At 37.6% G+C, this 21,708-nt stretch overlaps 2 protein-coding genes across 4 annotated transcripts; both read right to left on the bottom strand.

Moving 5' to 3' along the window:
- Nucleotides 1-287: 287 nt before the first annotated feature.
- On the bottom strand, nucleotides 288-12,169 carry LOC108137677 (rabphilin-3A). 2 transcript variants are annotated; one of them, XM_017259533.2, is made up of 5 exons: nucleotides 11,828-12,169; nucleotides 6,398-6,864; nucleotides 3,472-4,358; nucleotides 2,467-2,681; nucleotides 292-1,874 (listed from the first exon to the last, which is right to left on the bottom strand). In XM_017259533.2, exons 1-5 carry the CDS (start codon nucleotides 11,902-11,904, stop codon nucleotides 1,571-1,573), a joined length of 1,950 nt encoding a protein of 649 aa, XP_017115022.1. In that variant the 5' UTR covers nucleotides 11,905-12,169; the 3' UTR covers nucleotides 292-1,570. The 2 variants fall into 2 exon arrangements, with proteins under 2 accessions (XP_041565051.1, XP_017115022.1); XM_041709117.1 differs by lacking the exons at nucleotides 6,398-6,864; nucleotides 11,828-12,169 and adding an exon at nucleotides 4,476-4,610 and having other exon boundaries at nucleotides 288-1,874.
- Nucleotides 12,170-16,148: 3,979 nt separating this feature from the next.
- LOC108137637 (vacuole membrane protein 1) lies at nucleotides 16,149-21,402 on the bottom strand. Of its 2 annotated transcripts, none has more exons than XM_017259441.2 (5): nucleotides 21,267-21,402; nucleotides 19,182-19,688; nucleotides 18,826-19,107; nucleotides 17,653-17,959; nucleotides 16,149-16,938 (listed from the first exon to the last, which is right to left on the bottom strand). In XM_017259441.2, the coding sequence occupies exons 2-5, from the start codon at nucleotides 19,625-19,627 to the stop codon at nucleotides 16,429-16,431; spliced, it is 1,545 nt and encodes a 514-aa protein (XP_017114930.1). In that variant the 5' UTR covers nucleotides 19,628-19,688; nucleotides 21,267-21,402; the 3' UTR covers nucleotides 16,149-16,428. The 2 variants fall into 2 exon arrangements, with proteins under 2 accessions (XP_017114930.1, XP_017114929.1); XM_017259440.2 differs by having other exon boundaries at nucleotides 19,182-19,653.
- Nucleotides 21,403-21,708: the final 306 nt, after the last annotated feature.

Genomic DNA, 21,708 nt, shown 5'->3' with positions numbered 1-21,708 from the left:
AAGTTTTCAGCATTTTAAAAATGTTAATCGATTTTAGTAGACCTTGACGTTGAAAGCCAATATTTAGACATATGTTGAAGATTGGTTTCATGGATTTTATCCTGAAGATGTCTTTATTCTAGATATGATTATATTTTTCATATTTAGACAGATTTTAAGGAAAACAAAGATAGATAAAAAGTAATTAAACGTCAAGAAAACAATATTAAAAAGAAATGCTTTATGAATTTTATAATTTTTTTCAGGGTTCCAAAAGTATATGTAGCATAGATTTTTAAATTGGAATTAAAATTATGTCTCAAGAAAATAATCTGTAAGATTTTATAGTTCGATGTCCCAAATCCAGATTGTTCACATACGACTCTTTTCTTTAAGCACCTTAAAATTAAAAAAACTGGTATTCTTTTTTGAGAATATATATATATATATATTTCGATAAATTGAAGTACATAAGTATACGTTTGATTATAGATTGAAGTTAGCAATGAATCGAAAAGATTTTGATGTTGGTTAACCCTTGTAAGGACACTTAAACAAGCTATATACAGTGTACAAAAATGCCGTTAAGAGTCAAAGTATAGACATAGAAAATTGGGGTTACGTACGAGATTTTGGAAAGCAGTCACACAAACACACACAATATTTCTCTCTCTCTCTCCCTCTCTTTCTCTCTGTAGCTTGTTCTCGCTTACTCACACCCACTCAGGCTTATCAAAAATATATGTATATAATATATATGTATTTATATGTTAATATATATGTGTATATTTGGAGCTAAAGCCTTATTTTCACGACCTGATTTCTCCGCACAGTTATAGCGCAATTAGTCTTATCGATCATTTCCAAAAGCCCAGTTAAAAAATCTGAAAAATTACATTTAGTATTATATTATTAAAGAAAAAAACTACTCTTATTTAATGTGTTATCGGCATACAAATTCTCAAAATGTTATTATTCAAAGTATTAAATACTTGACCTACAAAATATATGGTGAAATGTTGTGTTAAAGCTCATCGTATTAAGCTAAAGTAGTTGTAAAAGGCTAATGCAAAAAATAATTTAAGTAATCTGTTATAAAACTAGCTGATTATTTAACTTGATTATTGACTTAAATAAGAAACTATTCCAAAACTTTGAAAATAGTTCGAATAATTTAATCTCTAGGAAGTCTGTTTTGACGGAGGTAAATTTTCACAAAACTTGACTAGATAAATCTTTAAAAATTCTATCTGGGGGTGCCACAGAAATCACTGTTTTTTTAATATACCTAAAAAGGTTGCCAAAAAGTATGTAACAATAGATTTTCAGTCCGAAAGTTTTCGGGATTTATTCCGAAAGAAGATGTTCTGTTTTTCATTGCATACTTTTAGACACCTTTTTTTTAATGTTCCATTGCATTTTGTGGCACCCGCATTGTGAGGCTTTCTACCAATTGTGCATTTTCAACTAGGCTAAGAAATCAGTTCGCAAAAATGTGTCTTAAAGGAAAACTTCCATATCGACTCAGATAAGATCGAATCGCTATGGATGGGGGTGGATCGAGTTTGGATTGGAGGGTTGGTTGGGCTCCTCAGTGGGCGGGATTTTCGGGGGCGAGGCAATGCCACTTTTCGTGGAAGTGGTCCGGCAATCGGATGCAGTCGAGCCACTGCTGCAGGCGGTCGCCTTTGCTCTGGGCGCCCAGCTGCAGGCTGCCCAGAAAGTCGTTGCTCTTGCCCAGATCCTTGTCCCACACGGTCAGGATGAGCATCTCCTTGTTGAGGTCGTGGGGACTGGCCTCGAAGTAGAACTCCTCGTTGTAGATGGGATTGAGCGTGCGCCACTTGACGCTGGTCTTGTGCTTCTTGTTCTTGTGCGCATCCGGTTTGAGTTGGCTATTCCAGAAGATAAAAATCGGGATAATTCAATAAAGATTCGGTACACTCAAAATAAAGTTAACCCTCAATTATTGAAATTCAACATTAATACTTAATTTTTGTAAATACAAGAAAAAAAGATTTCTAGTTTCAATACATTTTAATCTAAAGAGAACGAAATACTTTTTAAATCAAGAACAACTTTCTCAAGTATAGAAATTTTCACCCTAAACTTAAATTGGTTTAAAAACAAAAAAAAATCGTTAGCTTGAGTAAAATTTGAAGTTGTATGCAGAAATTATTTTCTTAATAATACGTAACTAATTTCCTGAAGAGTAAGTAACTCTAAAATGTATATAAATATTTTCTTTATTAAATAAATTTCTATCTAAAAATTTTCTTAAATATATTTAGAATTCTAGTGAGACCTTTTAACACCTAGGTTACGAGCTCGACACTTTCGTTGGAACGAGCAAACAAAAACATGAATCAAAGAACACAATTCAAATATTTATATTTTTAAGGAAATAGGTATGTCTTGTTTAGTTAAGGTGAATTTCTTGTTTTAGGGTTTATTTTATTTTATTTTGTAGAGGATCAACCAACTCACATTTTGACGAAGGGATCAGAGCTGCCGTTGTTGTCCATGGCCATCAGGTTGATGCACTGCTTCACGTTCACCACCAGCGCCCTGCGCTTGGTGTTGTAGCACAGGGAGAGGAGCATCTTGCCGTTGGGCCAATTCTGGGCCATCTCCGCCGCATTGCTGTACTGGTCCTCCACGCCCAGCGGCACCGAAATTCGGTACTGCGATGTGCTGTGCACCTAGAAAGATACAAAAATACATATACTTTATTTATACACGATTATTCTTGATTTTGCCACTATTTTACCCGTTCAAGCCCACTCTACATGGACTCATATTATTATCGCAAATCTTTGAAGTTGTACATACAAACATTTACAACATTTTTATACATTTTCGACCTTTTAAAGTATAATTTATAGACAAGATTAAAGACAGAGAACAGTACCCAACTTAGCTTTACGATATTAACTGAATTCCTTTTTGCCAAAAAGTTTGTGAATAAACTCGGTTAGCGGCAGGATACGCCTGAGGGCCTTGTAAGCAATTACATTTCGTAAAGGATGCGAAGCTTTTTGCACAGAAAGAAATTTGATATTATATGATGTCCAATCCATTAATTTACATTTGAATTTCATTTTATTTTAATAAGATTGCTAAAAGAAAAGCTTTTTGATGTCCAACTGGATAATCCATTTGGGCCACACAATTTGAAAATAGAAATGTTTCTTTCCTTTTATAAGCCAAAATACAAAATGGTTGTGAATGGTCTTAAATAGTAAGGAAACTTTTTAAAAAAAAAGGTGTCTAAAAGTATGCTGTGAATAAAATAGGGTCTTATTTTATTATTTATCCAGCGTTCTTTTAAACTCATACAAATTTGTAGCATAATTTAGGACCTTCTTAAAGACATATACAAATTTTAGGCAAGTTAATTTTTTGTAGTTTTGTAGTGTAGGTCTTTAAAGTTGAAAAACATTTAATATCGAGCATATTTTTTTTCAGTGTGCCTCCCGTCCCTAAACTCACCGTGGAAAGGCAGACCTTTGCCGCGCCGAGGAAGTCGTGGCCGTACTTGTCGTCATCGAAGAGGGCCACGTAGAGCAGCGAGTTGCCCAGCTCCTCCGGCTCGACGCCGACGAACTGCAGCGTTTCGTTGAACTCCGGATTGCGGGTCTTGTGCACCGTCTTGGTGCGCTGCCATCGCGTGTATTTGGTGTGCGCCTCGGGCGTGATGATGTTCAGCTTGCAGTAGGGATCTGTCAGTCCGGCGGCGTCCATTGCAGGCAGATCCCTCGCCCGCACCATGGTGCAGTCGAGGCTGTGGAAGGCCTCTCGATAGCTGATGGCGATCTCCAGCCAACCGAGCAGCGGATCTCGGCAGTGCTGCTGATGCTGTTGCTGCTGCTGCTGCTGCTGATGCTGCTGTTGCTGTTGCTGGAATTGCGATTGGGACTGGGAATTGCCGGAATTGGCCGATCCGGAGCCGGAACTGTCGCTGATCGACCAGGAGGAGCTAACAGAGCCGCGGCGCAGGAAACTGCTCTCCCTGCGCAGCTTGGACATGCTAACGCTGTCGTATTCGGGACACTCCGATGGCCGCTGACTTTGTTGGCGGCCAAAGAAGAAGGAGTTGGACAACTTTCGCTCGCCGCCGTCGATAAAGCTGCGTATGGAGCCGTATGCCCTCAGCCGGAAACTATCCTCCCGCTGCAATCGGCCGGAGGACATGCCCTTGGCCACGCCCCCGCCGCCGCCCATGCCTGATCCCAGACCATTGGCGGCGTCCACCTCGTCCTCCGGCTCCGAATGGCCACTGCTGCTGGAACTGCTGTCGTTCACCCGAATCGTTAGCTTCTTCACCCGCGCCGGACGTGTCGGCGTCGCATGGCAACTTTGAACGGCCCGAGTGTCTCCTGCGATGACAGATACAAAATCAGCGATTAGCGATTTCCGATAGACGTCAATCGATGGGTTGCCGATTCTCCTGACTGCAAGTGCTATTTATCGAATTTGAAATGAGAAAATAATACCTTTCCAATACCAGGCCAAGGTGCAATTCCGATTCTTAGTTTCAAACGATAAGAGCGATAGTCGTACGGTTGATGATATCCGATTAAGACTGCGCTGTATCGGTATCGATAGCAAACGAAATGCACTCAAAACTGATCATCATATTTTAGGTAACTATCAGATTCCGATTCACAGACCGTAATCTTTACGACAAACGATTAACTAGATAGAACATCGATTTTGGCGATGATCGAATCGAACGATGATAATAGCGATAGTCGTAAGTTGATAATTGCGATAGTCGTTGATAAGTCGAAGGTACTTAGTAGTGTTGCTCTGAATGAAAGATTATATTTATCGACGACTGTTGGATTTGAGCTGGAATTGGAGAAACATCTGTAGAATTCGAGAAGAATTCCTGAGTCTTGATTAATTTCATGGTCATTTTTATCGAATCGATTTGGAGATGGAATTATTAAATGACTCTGAACGAACTACACTTATTGACTTTTTATGTTAACCCATCCGGTTGAAGCTCTGATTATGGTTACCATAAAGAAGCGTCTGTAACGATTTATTTGGAATTGGACTATGGAAACGGAAACATTTCATGATGTTCCTGAAACGAAATTCGAAAACAATTGTTTAGCTGTTTTTAAAAACCATTTGTGGGTTCCGAAGGTGTTTAACATTCAGCATTTCATCAGTAACATGCTTAATATTCAAGTGAAAATTGTTATGATTGTTTGCTAAAATACTTTAAAGTCGGCAAGTATAAATTCTCTTTTGAATTCCATTACACTCTCCCTTTAATTATTTAAGGCACCAAGGCACTTGATTCACATTTTCAGTTTCATGGCAATGTCATTACATATTTATGTAACACTTTTTCATATTTTAATAAGCATTACAAAGGAAGTGGAGAATAAGTTCTGGGCTTAAAGGTTAATTCGGTTAAGTTGGTCTGAATTAAATGAAATTTTTGCCCTTTGAGGGATTACAAACATAGTGAGAAATACACAATTTCGTTGGTATGCCGCGTGACCTTGAAATCTCTTATTTTTAATCAATACTGTAATAACATGTCTGTAATAACATTTTTCACACAGGCATGAAATATATACTCTGACATAAGATTAATTAATTCAAATTTTAAAGATAATTGTAAAGTTTTTGTAAGAATCAATTATAAAGATTTCTGAGCAATTGTTAACAAAAAAAAAATGCAATCTACAAAAAATAAAATTAATTGTTAAGCTTTTAAAAGCTACATATATGTTAAGAATAAATAATAATGGTGAGCCATAATTATTTAATTCTTGGTTCTTTGCTGTTATATTAACATAGAAAGTTTAATTTCAATGCATTCAAAAGTTAATACACAATTTGGTTTGGTATTTTTATACTTTCGAAAGCCATTCTGCAAACTCAATTGATTGAAATAGTTTCGATTTGATAGTTTTGCAATCTTATTGCTTTAGAAACTTTTGTCTCACTAGATGTAGTCGCATCATTGTTTTTTTATTTTATTTTATTTTATTTTATTAATTTTTACTACCGTCTTAACCTTTTAGTTGTGTACAGAGATAAATGTAGACAACCTTTCCCTGGCAGTAAAAAGAGTACAAACTTAATTCTGTCAGCTTGAGCACGGGAAATAAAATATAATAAGCAGGAGGTACTAATTTCTGACATGGTCGGAAACATGAAATGAAATTTCCTTATCTAAAGAGACTGCACAATTGTAGCCATAATTGTGTTGTGGCAATTGTCCTTTCATTTCTGACTCTTTCCGTACGATTTAGAAATGCCTTTCGAGCTTCTGCTCAAATGAGGAATGAGGGCAAGGGGGTTTGGAATTCCTAGCACGTCCATTATTCAAAGGCCCCCCCCCCTTTCCACCTCTTTGGAAATGCTGAAATACCGAAATGGGGCCACCCACCTGCCATGGATCCGGGTACCGAGGCATGGGGAATGGGCGTGGCACTGGCGCTGCGCGGCATATCGTACTTGGGCAGACCCTTGAAGAACCAGGCGCCCGACTTCTTCCACATCTCGCGCGTCTCGGAGCAGATGCGGCACAGCCAGATCTCGCGGGCCCGCTCGCTGGTGTGGTACCGGATATTGATGTCCACGCTGCACTTGGCGCACACCGACTGGCGGCAGTCCTCGCACAGGATGCGCTGTGGCCGCAGGATGCCGAAGGTGTCGCCGCATAGGCGGCAGCAGTTGGGTCCCCGCTCCACCGCATGCTGTTTGATCTTCTCCACACGCTCCACCAGACGCCCCACCCGCTGCCGCTCGGCCACCTCGATCTCCTCGTTGCGCCGGATCACCGAGATGATCGCCTCCTGCTCATCCGGACGCAGCGGCTCACTGGTCTTCGAGCTGCTCCAGCCGGCTTTTAATCTACAAAGAAGATAATTCATTTAAAGTAACCATCAATACAGCAAGTAAAGTTAATAAAGTAAAATACACATAGAAAAATGCTAGACTAATTCCTAGGCTATGCATGTCCTAAAAAATTTAAAATACATTAAATGTACTTAAATTTAGTTAATTATATAATTATTAAAAAAGGAAAAAAAATAAAAAAAATACATATAACATCAAAAATTCGGCTAGCACTATCACGGAAGACCCGTGTTCGATCCTCAGCTCATGGCTATTAAAAATTTAAATTTTTTTTAGAGAGATAAAATATTTTATTATCAAAATTTTACTTATGAGAATGAAATAGACATATATTTTCTAGTTGAAACATTTTTCGTCATATTTTCCACTTCTAGGCCATTTTGTAGCTTAACTTTAAATCATAAGTGGACTTACATTTTTAGGTCATCGATGTCTAATGTTTAGGGCCTAAAGTCTCCCTTTTTGGGTAATGTTTCCTAAAATGTTATTTATTTTCTTTAAATTTTTTCTGCGTGTAAAACATTTTTATCCAAGGTTAAAATTATCTCAGAAAGCTATTGCAAACTGACAAAAACAATTTCATTTATGAGTCCCTAATGAGCTTTTCCGAAAACATCACAGAAGCGTTAAAGGTCACAAATCTGACACCACTTTAAATGATTAAACATCTCAAGTGATTTCCGTGTCAGCCCCAATTATAATATTTTCCATTGATAGTGTACTACAGAATCTGTATTTCAAGTGGATTTTCATTAGAAATTGATCTCAATTTGCTGAGTGGGATAGCGGGTAAATATTAATGATGCGGTGCGGTTCCTACGCAAATGTCTAAAAGGTGTTAAAAAGGGTGGCCCTGGGACGAGTGGGTGCCTAATGAGCATCGTTAGTTGTGGGTCGCCTAATGCGGTTTCCATGTTGCCCGGCCACTCGGCCAACAATTTGAGGTTCAAAGTTAATTAACTCGTTCACGCTGTTGCTTACCGAGCGCTCGGTTCATTTAACCCAAAATTACTCAAAACAACGAAGGAGTCTGTGGAGAGTACTCACTTGCACTGAAAAGAATCGCAACTTTTTTTAGATATATTGCTTGGTTTTGTTAGTTCATTAACAAGTATATTTCTTCTCTCTGATATTTGTTGGCTTTAATTGATCAACAAGTGGGAAAAACTAGAATATCTTTGTAATTTCATTTTTCCATTAAAAATTAAACAGGATAATATTAATAGTTGTTACATTTTGTGTAAAGTTAATATGACTTAAGGAGGTAATATTATTAAAAACAAGTGTAGTTATCAATAAAATAATAGAGCCTTTATATTGAATTGTGTTTTACGGATCCAAAATTGACCATCTTCATCAACTATAATCGATACATATTCCAGCAATATATATAAAAGCAATCATTTTTTTTTTTGGAGAAATTATATTAAATAATTTAAAACTTTGTTTAAATATTTACTTTGAAAAATTATTATTCTATTTATTTTTTTATTGTAAATAAATCTACCAATTTCAAATACTGTGAAAAATATAAACAACAATGGTTTTTGTATTTATAATTTCGAAATTTAAAATGCTGTGTTAAATATATCTGTATTTTAAATCTACAAATAGGAATCAAATATTGGTTTTTGTATATAGAATCTACAAATTTAAAATATAATTATATATTTAAAACAGTTTAATGCATAAATTAAAGTTAAATTACAACAATAAAAATTTATTGATTTAAAAGCCTTATTAATTTCTACAGCATAGTAACTGGCAACTGGTTAGCTCTTAGATAGATAATTTGCATAGCTCCGGATTGTTCTGTTCCGGCATTTAATGTTTTTTTTTGTTGCCTTCACGCCGGGTTTATTGACTTCCCGTGTTTCTATATGCGTATAATTGATTGTAAGGCCATGTGAGCTGCTTTGTGTGTGTTTTCTGGGCGGGTGGGCGATGGCTTGAATGCCCTTGCCGGTTCCCTAACACAAATAATTAAATTACAAATTCGGTTAGTGCTCTATCAACATTTTCTGCGAATAAGCAAATAAACTGGGAGCCGCACTCCAGGCACTCAAATCTTTTTTGCCTGATCGATTTACCCAGAAACAATTTAAGTTGAGCGCCCAAACTGATGGTTTGTCGGGAGTTTATTATTTTTGTTAAAGGAAATCAAATTGTTTCTGGCTGTGTTCATGCGAAGAACCTTTTTGGGCAATCAATTCAAACTCACTGTCATACGAAAACTGAATGCGAGTTCATGAAATTCATGGGATGAATGAGGGAAAATAACTTAACTTACACATTACGCATGACAAAGTCAATTGTTGGCCTTAACGTGACTTACGGATAAGCAGTAAATTTCATGCTTTCATTTTGGGGTTTAGTTAAAAAGCCCTAAAAAAAGAGATATTTAAGCAATGCTACATTTAATGTTAACGTTAAGGCATAATCAAATTTGAAGATTATATAACTCTTCAACTCCTTTACGAAGCTCTTTTTATTTTAAAACTTTGCTCAACGTATTTAATTTAAAAGTTCCTTGCCAAGGACAAAACTTGGAAGTCAGGTCTTAACAATGAGAAGCCTTATTCACAATTGTGTTTCGACTCCGTTCGTTCAAAAGTAAAATGAACTGAAAAAGAGCAATGGCAATGCAAAATAAAACGTGAAGCTCGATTTCTATTGAGAGGGACAAAAAAATCGCTCTGTGTTCAAAGCGGTGTAGGTTTGCGATTCAAATTCAATGCTCTGTTCTGTAGCCTTATAACATTTGAGAGTGAAAGAAAAACTTTTTCTTGGAATTCGCTTCCATTTTGTCTGCAATTATGTATGTATGTATGTAGTATTTCCATTTTTACTCGCCCTCCTCAAGGATTTCCAAATAAATGTCGCCTGTGTTACTTTGCGGCCTGAGTTGAATTTAATAAAAGCCAAATTGTTTGCCGTCAGAGTTGGTGGCGTGGCAAAGATCGACTCATTTGCATAGTTGAGCATGTGGCCGCGATTTGAGTTACACGTTAATTCTCCACTGACCCCCACTTTGCCCCCCCTCTGTGTGTGTGTGTGTGTGGGACTCCCTTGAGCTGTAATTTGAATTTCAAGTACGGAGCCAATGCCACGAGCATCAAACTCCCAAGTCCTTTAACACTCCGTCTCTCCATTCTGACCGCCCTGTAGTAACCCCTCGCTGCCAAAGCCAAAAGCTCTTTGTTTCTATGCTGCTGTGTAATAAGTTGTGTGCCCAATGGGGTGGACCTTGGTGTTATTAGGAATATTAAATAGTTTCTTTATACTCTTCAACTTCTATTAAAAGCATGCAAATCAAAATAGTATTTCTAAGCATCTCGAAAAATAAATTATTATATGAATAAAAGATGCTTCACTTACATATTTATTGTTTTACTAATTTTTTTTTTTGGTTTTTTTTTTATTTTTTTAACACATAAATTAAATTAAATTATTCGAACGTATGGTTTTTTTCTATATTTTCGAGTTTTGTCTTTAAAACATATAAAATGGTGAACTAACTATATCAAATTAAATTTTATATCACATATCGCTTTGTGGTATCATTCATACGCACTGTGGCCTCTTTCCTTAGCTCTATCTAAATGTTTCGCCTTAACTTGGCTGTCTGAATTTGAGGTACATACTTTGCCATATTCAATACCTTAAATACCTTTGCTTAAATTTCTAGACTGAAATTTTCAGCCAAAGAAAGAAACAATTCCAATGATAATTAAGTTCGTGTCAGGAGGTCAACCTACAGGTGGAACTAATCAAGTGGTCCACCCTAACTTTTGGCTGTCTGCGTGCAAGAGCCTGAGTGCTTACTATGTAGCGGGCGAGCGGAAGTGTAAATTGCACACTTGAAACCTGCCAACCTTCAACCACCACCCCCACCCCCTCGCCTTAAGATTCCCGCTGTGCGTGTCTGTGTATGCTTGTCTGTGTGTGCGGCGTTTTTGTATTTTTAATGCGGCCGCATCGCATTTACAGTCAGCTGGGATTGATTTGAGTTTCGAGTTGAGTTGGTTGGCCCGAAACAGTATGCTACACGAGCATATGTTGGGGATAAACTCGTTGCTACCATTTCGTTTTGTGGATTTTTTGGATCGGGATCGGGAATTTTTCGGGAGATGCGGAGGTGGGTGGTTGGTTGGTGGACGTTCTGGGCGTATTTCACAAATCATGTAAATGGCACTCGCCTTTGCGCTTTTATTTATTTATTTATTTTTTTTTTTTTTTGGTTGGCTTGTAGCCTTGCATCAATTGCAATAAATAAATGAAAGCCTCAGCGTGGGGGCCATAAAAACAGGGCTGGGCGGTCGTAAAAAATTGAGCGTTATTAAAATTTAATTAATCTGTCAGCGTGCAACAATTATGATTAGAGTGCAAAAAACACACACACAACAGAAACACATGGTAACACGCGGCTTTTCCTAGGGTCCTTGAATCCATGACAGCTCAGGGACACCTCTATCTCCATCTCTCTTCCTCTCTCTCCCTCTGCCTATCTTACTCTAGCTTTCGTTGTGTGAGTGCGCACATGTATTTGATTTGATTAGGCTTTCGGCTAATCAGCCGCAACCACACACACACACACGCACACGCACACACAGTCAAAGTTAATTAAATTATGACTAAAGCTTTTGTCAAGTTGTCGCTGGTTGTTGTTGTTGTTGTAGTTGTTTTTATTATTAACACACACATGCACCGCAAAAAAAAAGCCACAAAAAAAACACACACACACACACACACACACACACAAAACTGTTATCATTGCAGCTGCTGTGACGCACTAACACGAAAGCCAATTGTTGCATTTCAATGCCATTTTGTTATTGCCTTTGTGGGGAGGGCTACAATCGTTAGCGGATTTCTGATTTTGAGGGGTTTTTGTTTATTTTTTTTTTTTTTTCGAGTAGGGGAAGCAAATATACACTGCAACTGGAACCGTACTTACTTGGCACGCAGGGCCAGTTGTCTATCGCTTGGACAGACGAACTTATTGGCCGTATTGTTGCGATTCTGGAAGTCCATCTTGCCTTGTCACATTATATTTGCATTGGCAAGTGTAGCCCTAGCCGCTAGGAAACTCCAGACCGCTTCACTTGGCCGCTGACCTCTGTTCTTGTTGTTGTTATGCTTCTTCTTCTTCTTCTTCTTCGGGGCCAACTGTTGTTGGCGGCACTCAGTGGTGGCTGTGACGGTGGCGACGGCGACGGCGGCGGTAACGGTAACGGTACGAAACGAGGCGTATCCGTTCGGATCGGATGGAGAACGAAAACAGGTCCGAGTGCGTGAGCAGCTGGTGTGCGACTGACGCAAAGGTTAAACAGAGCCAGCATTTACCGTTATGGCGGCCGCCAGGGATGGAAGTATCGAACGAAAAGGACGTTGCTTGCTCACTGATGTGCAAACCGACTCCAATCGGCAGTAGAAGCAAATATTTATTTTTATTGCCTACTTTTGAGCGGTTGCAAAAGCTTTGGACTTCAAATACCATGAAACACATTTTCGTTGCCTACTTTTGGGCTGATGTAACAGTTTTATTCTTATAATTTCTCTACAAAACTACGTAAGTTAAAATTAAACAATAATTAGTTTTTGAAACCAAATCATTTTAAATAATATTGACAAATCTCTACAAATTTTTAACAGTACTAAAACAAGTTTAAGTTTATATAAATTGTATTGATAACTGTGCTTTTATTTAAATGAAACAGACAAGCTTAGGAAAGATAAAATATATTTAATCGTTGTTAGCTTTAGTGGCTCATTTAATAACTTAAAATACAACATTTTGAAAACCTTTTTTTTTTTATTTGACAGTTAAAATTCATTTAAAGCAACATAATTATGTACATAATCTTTTCTCAATCTCCTATAAGCTTACACGCTAATAATTGTTATTATTAATACTTTAATAAAATAAAAAATGGAAATTATACTTTAAAGACCTTCAGTTTAGTTTAGTAAAGCTCGTCGAGTTGATCGATAGGTAGATAGGGTCATCCCTAGAAACTATCGCCCCACAGCCCCCTCTCCGCCTGTTGCACAATGGAGTCGGCTAACGGCCATATGGCCACGCGCAGGAACATACCAAAGTGCCGGGGACCAAGGGGTCTGGCGATGGATGGGGTCTACTACTACTGGAGCTTTGTCGTATTTGCACGCGCACAGGCCAAAAGCAAAGCTCGCGGCTCTAAGCCTTCCCTAGCGCACAATTGCAAGTGCTGCCAATTATTTCTTTTTTTTAAGCCACAAAAAAAATTAATTTTTAGCTAAGAAATATTTTTTTTTTTAACTTGTTTGTCAATACCTTACCAGTGTTTTTATTTTTCTTAAGATATTTGTTTTCCGAAAGAATATTTATAGGCATTTAAAGAATTTTTTTTCAAGGAAAACTATTAACTATAATAATTAAATTAAAATCTGCGGGGAGATTCGATTCAGAGCCTTCACTCATTGATCTCAACAAACGCTATTGAAATGATCTCAGAAATAACTGAAATGGCTTAAAAATATGTCTAAGATTTTAGAATGAAAAAAAATTCGTCTTTCGGAAACATAGTAAAAATATATTTTTGCATACTTTTATCCACATTTTTAAGTCATTTCTAAACCCTAAAGATTTTTATAGAACCTCCGGTTATTTTATAATACCCCTTTTAAATAGATTTAATATATCTCTATTTATCATTTTATTAGCTAAAGAAGTGGCCATAAAATAGCCAATTTGTTCGTCCTGAATAAAGGCTCGGTCTGATTTGCTCTCGCTCGCTCTCTTAGGTTTTATACAGCCTGATCTTCTCTCCCGCTTCCTCGCAGCATAATTGTATTGCATACTTTCCCGGTAAAAAAAAAAAAAAAAAAAATAGCATCTCCCAATGAAGCTGCACTTGAGAGCTTGTGTGCTGCAAGGAATTCTAACTTTCCACCTGCGAATTGCAGAATGTCATCTCTGCCAGAGATAGAACTTTACATAGATTCTGTTATTCTGTTTGCCCCTAGGCTCAAGGTCCTTGTCGTGAAGGACGTTGAGGGGGTGTGGGGTGTGGGGTGGGGAAACAGGAGGAAGGTGAACGTTTTACGACCAAAACGGAGGCTTTGCTCTTCGCTTCAGCGAGGTGTATCAACTAATGTCAAAGGCGACAGGCGATTGCCGTGCCACTCACGTACATGTCCTGCGACTCCGTCTGTCCGTCTATCTGTCTGTCTGTCCGTCCGTCTATCTGTCTGTCTGTCTGTCTGTCGTTTTATTTTGCGTGCATGTGGTCGAGAGGCCACACCCCTACGCACCATTTCGTGCAGCCAAGTGGAATTTATGTGTGCTTTGCCGGGCAGCACGGACTTTGGACCCCGCAGCTGGGTTTCACTGTACGACTGTGTTACCCTTTTCTCTTACCGTGTGTCCATTTTAAATAAATGCTGACAGCTAAATTAAAATATTTAACGTACGTGCAAAGTTCTGGACGGCTTACATTTCGCACATCTCGTCTTTTTCGTTCTGTCTGTCAGTCCGTTTGTCTATCCGTTCAAGAGTGTGTTGTGTTGTGTTGTGTTGTGTTGTGTTGTGTAGTGTTGTGTTGTGTAGTGTTGACATTGTGTGACGGCTTTCGCTGTTTGCCGCTGGCAGTTGTCATCGCTGTTTGCCTTCCTGCCAGTTGTTTTTGTTAGCTGTAACTGTTGACAGGATTAGGCATTCAAAGCGCGTCCGCATCATCGCCACCAGTCCACCATCCATCCACCAGCTCGCACTTCTCTGCCCCTAAAAATGCCAGCAGCGGCAATTGTCCTTCGAGCCGGATATTCAGAGGAGAGGGGGAAAATGAATAAGTCCGTAGCCACGGGCCAGCAGCTATTTGGCTTAATGAGTGCCAGCTTGATTTCGAGCTGTTAGTAAACTGTTGATAACGGATTTTCTGCGAATCTGCGTCCCCGAGCAATCAGCGAATTTGGCTGCTTAACCAACTGCGGCATCTTTTTCCAAGCGTTTAACTAGTGTTATCTTAACATCTCAGCCTCTATTCCCACTGCTGTTAACTGGTTTCAGCAATGTTTTTCGTCCTTTCTTATTCAGCATTTTCGTTTATTCCGTTCCTTTAAAAAGAATTCTCTTGGTACTTGATTACAAACATTGCTTCATGAAGTTATAAAACTGAAGTTTCTTTATAAAAAAAAAAAAACTTAAAAGTCCCTTTAAACCTAATCTGCAATTTAAATTTAAAAAAAGGAAAAGAGAGCTTCGGCAAGCCATTGCAAAAAAAAATAAAAAAGTATACATATATCTCGACTTTTATGCTTAAATTTTTAATATAAATGAAGTGATGCCGATTTTTTGATAAAATTATTATAAACTTTTATAAAATTTAAAACGTATACCGAAAGTCTTAAAAACAATCAAATTTCGAATTATGTATATGCGTTTACAATATATGTGTAGTATAATAAAAAACGATCTTTATTTCTGCTCCTAAATTACTAAATATGTACGCAAGGTCTAGACTTAAAACCAACAACATGTCTACACTAATAAATCATTATCATAATTAATAAAACAAATCTGAAAGCACCCCAAAACTATTTCAATCAGGCCATTTTTGATTAATTTATTAATTTATGAAATCGAATACTTACTCTTTATATATTGCCTTGAATATCGAAATGCCATTAATTTGTATATCCATATTTAATTTATTAATTTGCACTTAGTTATTTCATTTTTTTTTCTCCCAACCCACATTTAGTTTAATGTTTTCTGTTTATTCGATTTGACCGGAAGTCGTAAGAACAGCTTACTTATCCTCATGATGGTCAAAACAGACTTCCCAGCTATACGACTTCAGTTCCTTTTAAACTGATACGTTCATACATATTTGGGCTTCTATTTGTGTATCCATATATCGTTTAATTTTCAGCATTTATTTTTGTATTATTTAGCCAGGCTTACGTTTGGAGTAGTAATTTCTGTTCCTGACCCACATTTCCCATTCAAATTGATGCAAGCATGTGGCTTTAAATTGTATATCTGTATATTTTGTTTATTTTTCAGCATTATTTTAAACATGGTTTTTTTTTTTCTTTATTAAACTTTATTCTTGCCCCTGGCTACATTTTTTTTTTTTTTGGGTTCTCTATTTGCTCTGGCTTGTTTGTCTTTTGCACAACTTTTACACGATTTACTTTTCATTAGGTGCGACGACTAGCTGCGTCCCTCTCACTTTCGTTTCGGCAAAACGATAGTCCCACACGCACAGAAATTGCTGAGTTTATTTATCTTGTACATTACTAAAATATATATATTTATTTTTTATTTGCTCTGGCTATTAATGTGCCTGCTTTCTGCTACTCGCGTTACTTTTTTTTCCTAATCTAGTCTACAAGGTAAATTCCTCTGGCTGTTGGGCCATCTCTTTCACTCGCATACACTCCACATTTAGAATAATTTGACTAAGAGCGAAAGCCGCAATAAACAAAATAATTTTAACGAATAAAAAGAATTGGGTTTTGAGGGTGATTCACAAAAGAGCAGATCCATTTTCACCGATCCAATACGATCCTCTAATCCCGTAAAGCTTTCTGCTTGCCCAGCTTCTTCTGGTTGAGGGGCGGCACCACCAGTCGAGTGGGCGTGGTCGCAGATCCGCTCGCCGGCTTTTTGTGTAGCCGCTTGTGGTAGCTCTGGGCCAAAGAATTCACGATGGACACCACGAAATAGCACACCATCCCAATAACGAATGTCTCAAAGATCCTGGACAGCAGATTGCCCGAATCTCCCGCTGCGGTGCCCGAGCCGGCCGCTCCACGCTGCTGGCGATGCAGTCGCTGCTTTTGGTTTTTCAGGAAGGACTTGAACGGCTCCTGCAATTTGTGGCCAAGCACCGGCAGCGAGGCCAACAGATCGACGGCCCGCTCGATCAGTGTCTCGTTGAAGGCGATGATCACGAAGATCTTCTGGATGTGCATCTTGATCACGGCCTTGCCAATTAGCGTGGCGCCGAAGAACGTCCAGAATGGCACCAGGAAGTGGCCGCAGGTTATTCCAGCCAGATCGAACAACGGATTGGGAATCTGCAAAGGTATTAATAAATATGGTTACTATCGTTGATATGATATTGATTTATATTTCAATTAATACTATATTTGAAATGATATTGTTTAAAATTTGTATCGTGTGTGTTATCATACCTACAACTAAATATCAAAAGAAATAATACTAAAGTAATTTGAAAAAATGTATTTCTAGCTTAAAATCAAATTAACTTTCAAATAAACGCTAAAGCAAAAAACTTATTCTATAAAAAGTTCTGTGACTGCAGAATGAAAACATTTCAGTAATCAAATTTTGTTGTCCTTTAGCTAAAGACTTGTTTATCTAATCGGTTAAAAGATAAGTAAGTAAACTAAATAATTTCATATCATATCTATGGTAAACAATTGTATAAAGTGAGTTTTAATAATTTAGACAATGCAAATTCGTCGTTTTGCACATATTCTAAACCTGATTTTCAGATATAAAATGCCATCATCACCTTATTTTAATCAATCTTGTAGGTAAAATAAACAAAACTATGCTATAATTAAAGTATAAAAGCTTACTTTACTAGTTAAATTTTTTTTATATAAATCTATGTTCAAGTAATTTTCAGAACATTTTAATCTTATTGGCAATCAATACGGAAGGCAACTGATCGAAAAGTAAGCGATGTTTGTATGGGAATAAAGATTATTTTTGAAATATCAGCCTACACTACTAGTTAAATTTTAACTATAATCGACACTCACGCTTGCACAGGCCAGAATGCCGAAGAATCCGACGCGCTCCACCACGCGCTCCATGAACAGTTTGCCCTTGTCCATCAGACTGAGGTTCTTTTGGTGACGCTTCGCGTTGAGGGCCTCGAACTCGGCCAGCTCCTCGGCATCCTCAGGATCGTAGCCGGAGAGCCTCGCCGCCTTGGCCATGAAGTAGGGCGGCAGTTCGCCCAGCGCTGTGCCCGCGCCCCAGAGGAAGGCCTCCATTCGAACCTTGGACATGATGGACCAGATATTTGGCACCTTCTTGTCGTACGGCTCCTCCGGACAAATAATGCTGTGGGATCAAACAAATTAAATGGGTAAATTAGGAGCGCACAAAGAATATATTAATTTATACAATTATTACAACTCAATACATTCTTTTCAAAAAATAAGTTAATTTTTACTATCTTTTAAATAAGTTTACTTTTTTAAAAATGATGGTGCTTCGTAAATATTTAATCCAATTAATTAGTCTTATTAAAAGTGAAAGCACAAGCAATATGAGTATGAGATGAAGACTAAATATATTTAAATTTTAACAGTGTATTACATTTAAAACAAATTAAACTTTACTGCTGTAAATCGATACCGCATTGTTTTAATTAAAATTATTAATATAAATTAAGTTTAATACTTTTTTAAATTATATTGCCATATTTCCTGAACGCGTGAAACAGTATTTAGTTTTTAGTTTTTTTTTTTTTTTAACAAAGGTGCAAACAAACAGCTGGTTTTATTTAGCTGACGTGGGTTTTTAACTCAAACATTCTAAGTGGCAGTGCTAACTAATTACATAGTAAATTTGACTTTTGAATCACGTTTTATGACTCAAATGCATTGATTACATTTTAAAACTAATATAATACCAAGTGAATATTTATCAAAGTTTTAAGTACTTTTTATACAAGAAAAACAATTAGCCAACTGAACACATTAGACTTTTTTTTAGTGCCAATACGTTTAGTACTAAACACCTGTTGAAATATATTGAGTTTACCATAATATTTTGTAGTGGTTTTAGTCTTTAAATGGTATTAATGAAACACAGACTAACTAACAATGGAGTTGGAGTAAAGAAATATTCACTTATCGGCTACATTTATATATATATAATTTGTGAAAAACCGCAATAGGTATTACGAGTAAGGATATACTCACTCATCGGGATATGGTGGCTGTGGGAATTGAAGCGAATTGCACTCGTAGGCGGCCAGCGTGACGCTGGCTATGTGCGGCCCCAGGTAAAGCAGGAACGTGTGCAGTCCAGTGCCCAAACCCACCGAGGATAGCACGCCCAGTCCGAGCCAATAGACGAAGAACCATGTGTTCCGACGCACAAACTCGATCGCCAGCTGATGGGGGCCGTCTATTTTGTAAATTACGCTAAATACGATGCCTAATACTATGAGGGCGACCAGCAAGAGTCGCTGCTGCAGCAGTCTGTAATTGAACAGAGGATAAGTATTGGGTTTTGTGTAGGGCATAGTAGTGCGCATCCCCACCAGCCATCTCACCTGGTGCTCCACGTGCGGAGCAGAGCTGCCAGCTCGAGGCCACAGTACTTGGTTGTCTGCAGGGGACGTCGCCAGAGGACCAGCTGGCTCCGTTCCACGCGCTCCCGTTCGCGTTGTTTGTCTTTTTGGTTCTTCTCCTTGCGGCTCAGCAAGGATGTGGCCGAGGTGGTGCTGGTGTCCTGCATGCTGCTCCTTAAGCTGCCGCTGCCGATGCTGCTGCTACTGCTACTGCTACTGTTGCTGGGTGACTTGGTGGGGACTGAGGATTGGTTTTGGCTGTGGGAGTGGGAGTGACTATTTCCCTTTAGATTGCCGTTGGCCGCCTGCCGTTTGTGGGTCTTGTTGTTGCTACTGCTACTACTGATGCTGCTGCTGCTGCTGCTGGTGTGTCGACTGCTCTGGATCGCATGGCTATTGCTTTGCTCCTTTTTCGAGTGTTGGGACATTTAAGCGAATGTTTTCTGGCAAGCGGCTGTGTTTTGTTGTAAACAAAAAAAAATAAATACCCTATGGTGCGTTAGTCGGATATTTTCAAATTCGTGTAGTAAGACCGACAATTTCAGAAAATTTTGTAATTTTGAATAGTTTCGGCGTGCTTGCCCTGATTTTGGTTTGTTTGCATTATGCCCTGCCATGGGGTGATATTACTATCATTTTGCTCAGCTTAAGCTTATAACGAGATAAATAATACAAAAAAAAAAACATTATTTTCAACCCAAGGTTTAATTATTTTTATTTTTGTTTCACTATTTATTACTTCAAGTTGCATATTATTTCGGTTTCGAAAGCTATGTTGAAAAACATGTGGGAACAAAAAATAGGAATTAAGAAAGCTAGATATTAATAATAAATGATTTAACGATAATCCAGTAATGTTAACTATTTTTTTTTTTTTTAAATTAAAAAGAATAGTTTTCTTAGCTTTGGTCCAAAAGTAACTCATTTTGTGTTAGACGTAATGACTGAGAAATGTAGTAGTAAATATAGTTTATAAATTGTAAATGTAAAAGCTATTTTTTTTTTTAATCTTGTACAACGATCGTTCCAAATTTGAATAATTAAACTACTTATGTATGTATGTACATTCTTAACCTTTAATAGAATATAAGACCTTTTATTTGTTATGAAAATCGACTACTGTTTGGCATATGATCATGTTATAGAATCAGCATTTTGCATAAAATGCAAATTCAAGGTATAAAATAGTCGGCTTATTTCCCTTTAACTCTCCAGTTCGTTCTTTATTGTTTTTCGCTTACTATGCGGGTCAGTTGATAGTTTTCTAAATTGAATTTGATTTGCTGGGAAATTGTATTAAATTTTCGGCAATTTTTATATAGTTTGTGTGTTTGTGTAGCGGAAAAGCACAGCGACAACAACGACAACAACAAAAACAAAAACAAAAGCAGGGCGACAAAGCATTTACAAGAACAATTGCTAGGGACCGTATAGCGTGAGATTATCATGCGATACTCGAGCACCAATAAAACGAATCCACATGCGCGTAAAAGCGGGACAAAGAAGAAGCAGAACAAACGGAATCAGAAGCGCAAAACAGAAGCGAAGAACAGAAAGCAGAGAGGGCGAAAGACAACAAAAACAAGCTGACGGCTGTTTTTTTTTTTTCGTTTACTTTTCATTTTCTTTTATTTTTTTAAGGCTAGTCAGCGTGTTTTGCCATAATTTAATAAGCTCAGTTTTTCCTTTAATTTTTGTAAATGAAACTATTTATGTGGCAATCGTTGCAGCTGTTCTTTTGCCGAAGTTCAAAAAACCCGGGGGGTGGTGGGTGGTTTTTTTTTTTTTTTTAATCCACCCCCTAACAAAAACAAAAGCAGACACAAAGCACAAAAATCAATTGCAACCATGAATCAAAAGAGTTCTTTTTACTTTGTTACAAATTTCTTATCGTCACGAGTTACAGCAACAACCACAACAACAACACTGGCACAGCAATAACAAACAAATCGCCGTAGTAACGTTTTTTTTTTCTCTTGTTTTTAGTTTTTCTTGCACCTCATTCGGTGTGTTTTGTAACTATTCCGCTTTTATCCGGCTTTTTTGCAGATGGTCAGGTGTATTTACCTGTTTGCACGACTATCTGCGTTTGGCTCGGCCTCCTGCACTTTGGCACGATGTTTCATAAGAAAACAGCGAATTGTTAATAGTTTTAACTTTCCGTGAGACCAGCCTATCGTTTCCAAAAGTTTCTCCGATAATTTGTTTTAAGCTATCGATATGTTTGCTATCGCTTACAATTGTTCAACACTGAACAGTGTGCCCATAAAATCTGCTAATAGGCGGCGATTTGAAATAGAAAACATAATAAATCTCGTCGCGATAAGATTACTGATCAATCGACAAAAGCAAATGCGAAACAAAGAGACTTAGTCACCGTACATATATACGCATACTATTGTTACTATGGTACAAGAAGGAGCTAAAAAGAAAAGTTGTAAAACTCCAAAAACTACAAAAATAAATGGTCAATCTACGTAACTGGAATTGTTAGCGTAATTTAATAAAA

The sequence above is a fragment of the Drosophila elegans genome, unplaced genomic scaffold, assembly GCF_018152505.1.
Source record: "Drosophila elegans isolate 14027-0461.03 unplaced genomic scaffold, ASM1815250v1 contig_149, whole genome shotgun sequence".
Lineage (NCBI taxonomy): Eukaryota > Metazoa > Arthropoda > Insecta > Diptera > Drosophilidae > Drosophila > Drosophila elegans.
This window is presented reverse-complemented; position numbering and strand designations above follow the sequence as displayed.

Bases quoted from the DNA above. Each gene is read 5' to 3' on its own strand.
- LOC108137677 (XM_017259533.2), bottom strand. From the start codon at position 11,904: ATGGACTTCCAGAATCGCAACAATACGGCCAATAAGTTCGTCTGTCCA. The intron at 4,359-6,397 runs GTGGGTGGCCCC...CTGTCATCGCAG, and splicing joins GGTACCCGGATCCATGGCAG to GAGACACTCGGGCCGTTCAA. The intron at 2,682-3,471 runs GTGAGTTTAGGG...GTATCTTTCTAG, and splicing joins CAAAGGTCTGCCTTTCCACG to GTGCACAGCACATCGCAGTA.
- LOC108137637 (XM_017259441.2), bottom strand. From the start codon at position 19,627: ATGTCCCAACACTCGAAAAAGGAGCAAAGCAATAGCCATGCGATCCAG. The intron at 19,108-19,181 runs GTGAGATGGCTG...GTTCAATTACAG, and splicing joins CTCCGCACGTGGAGCACCAG to ACTGCTGCAGCAGCGACTCT. The intron at 16,939-17,652 runs GTGAGTGTCGAT...ATACCTTTGCAG, and splicing joins GCATTCTGGCCTGTGCAAGC to ATTCCCAATCCGTTGTTCGA.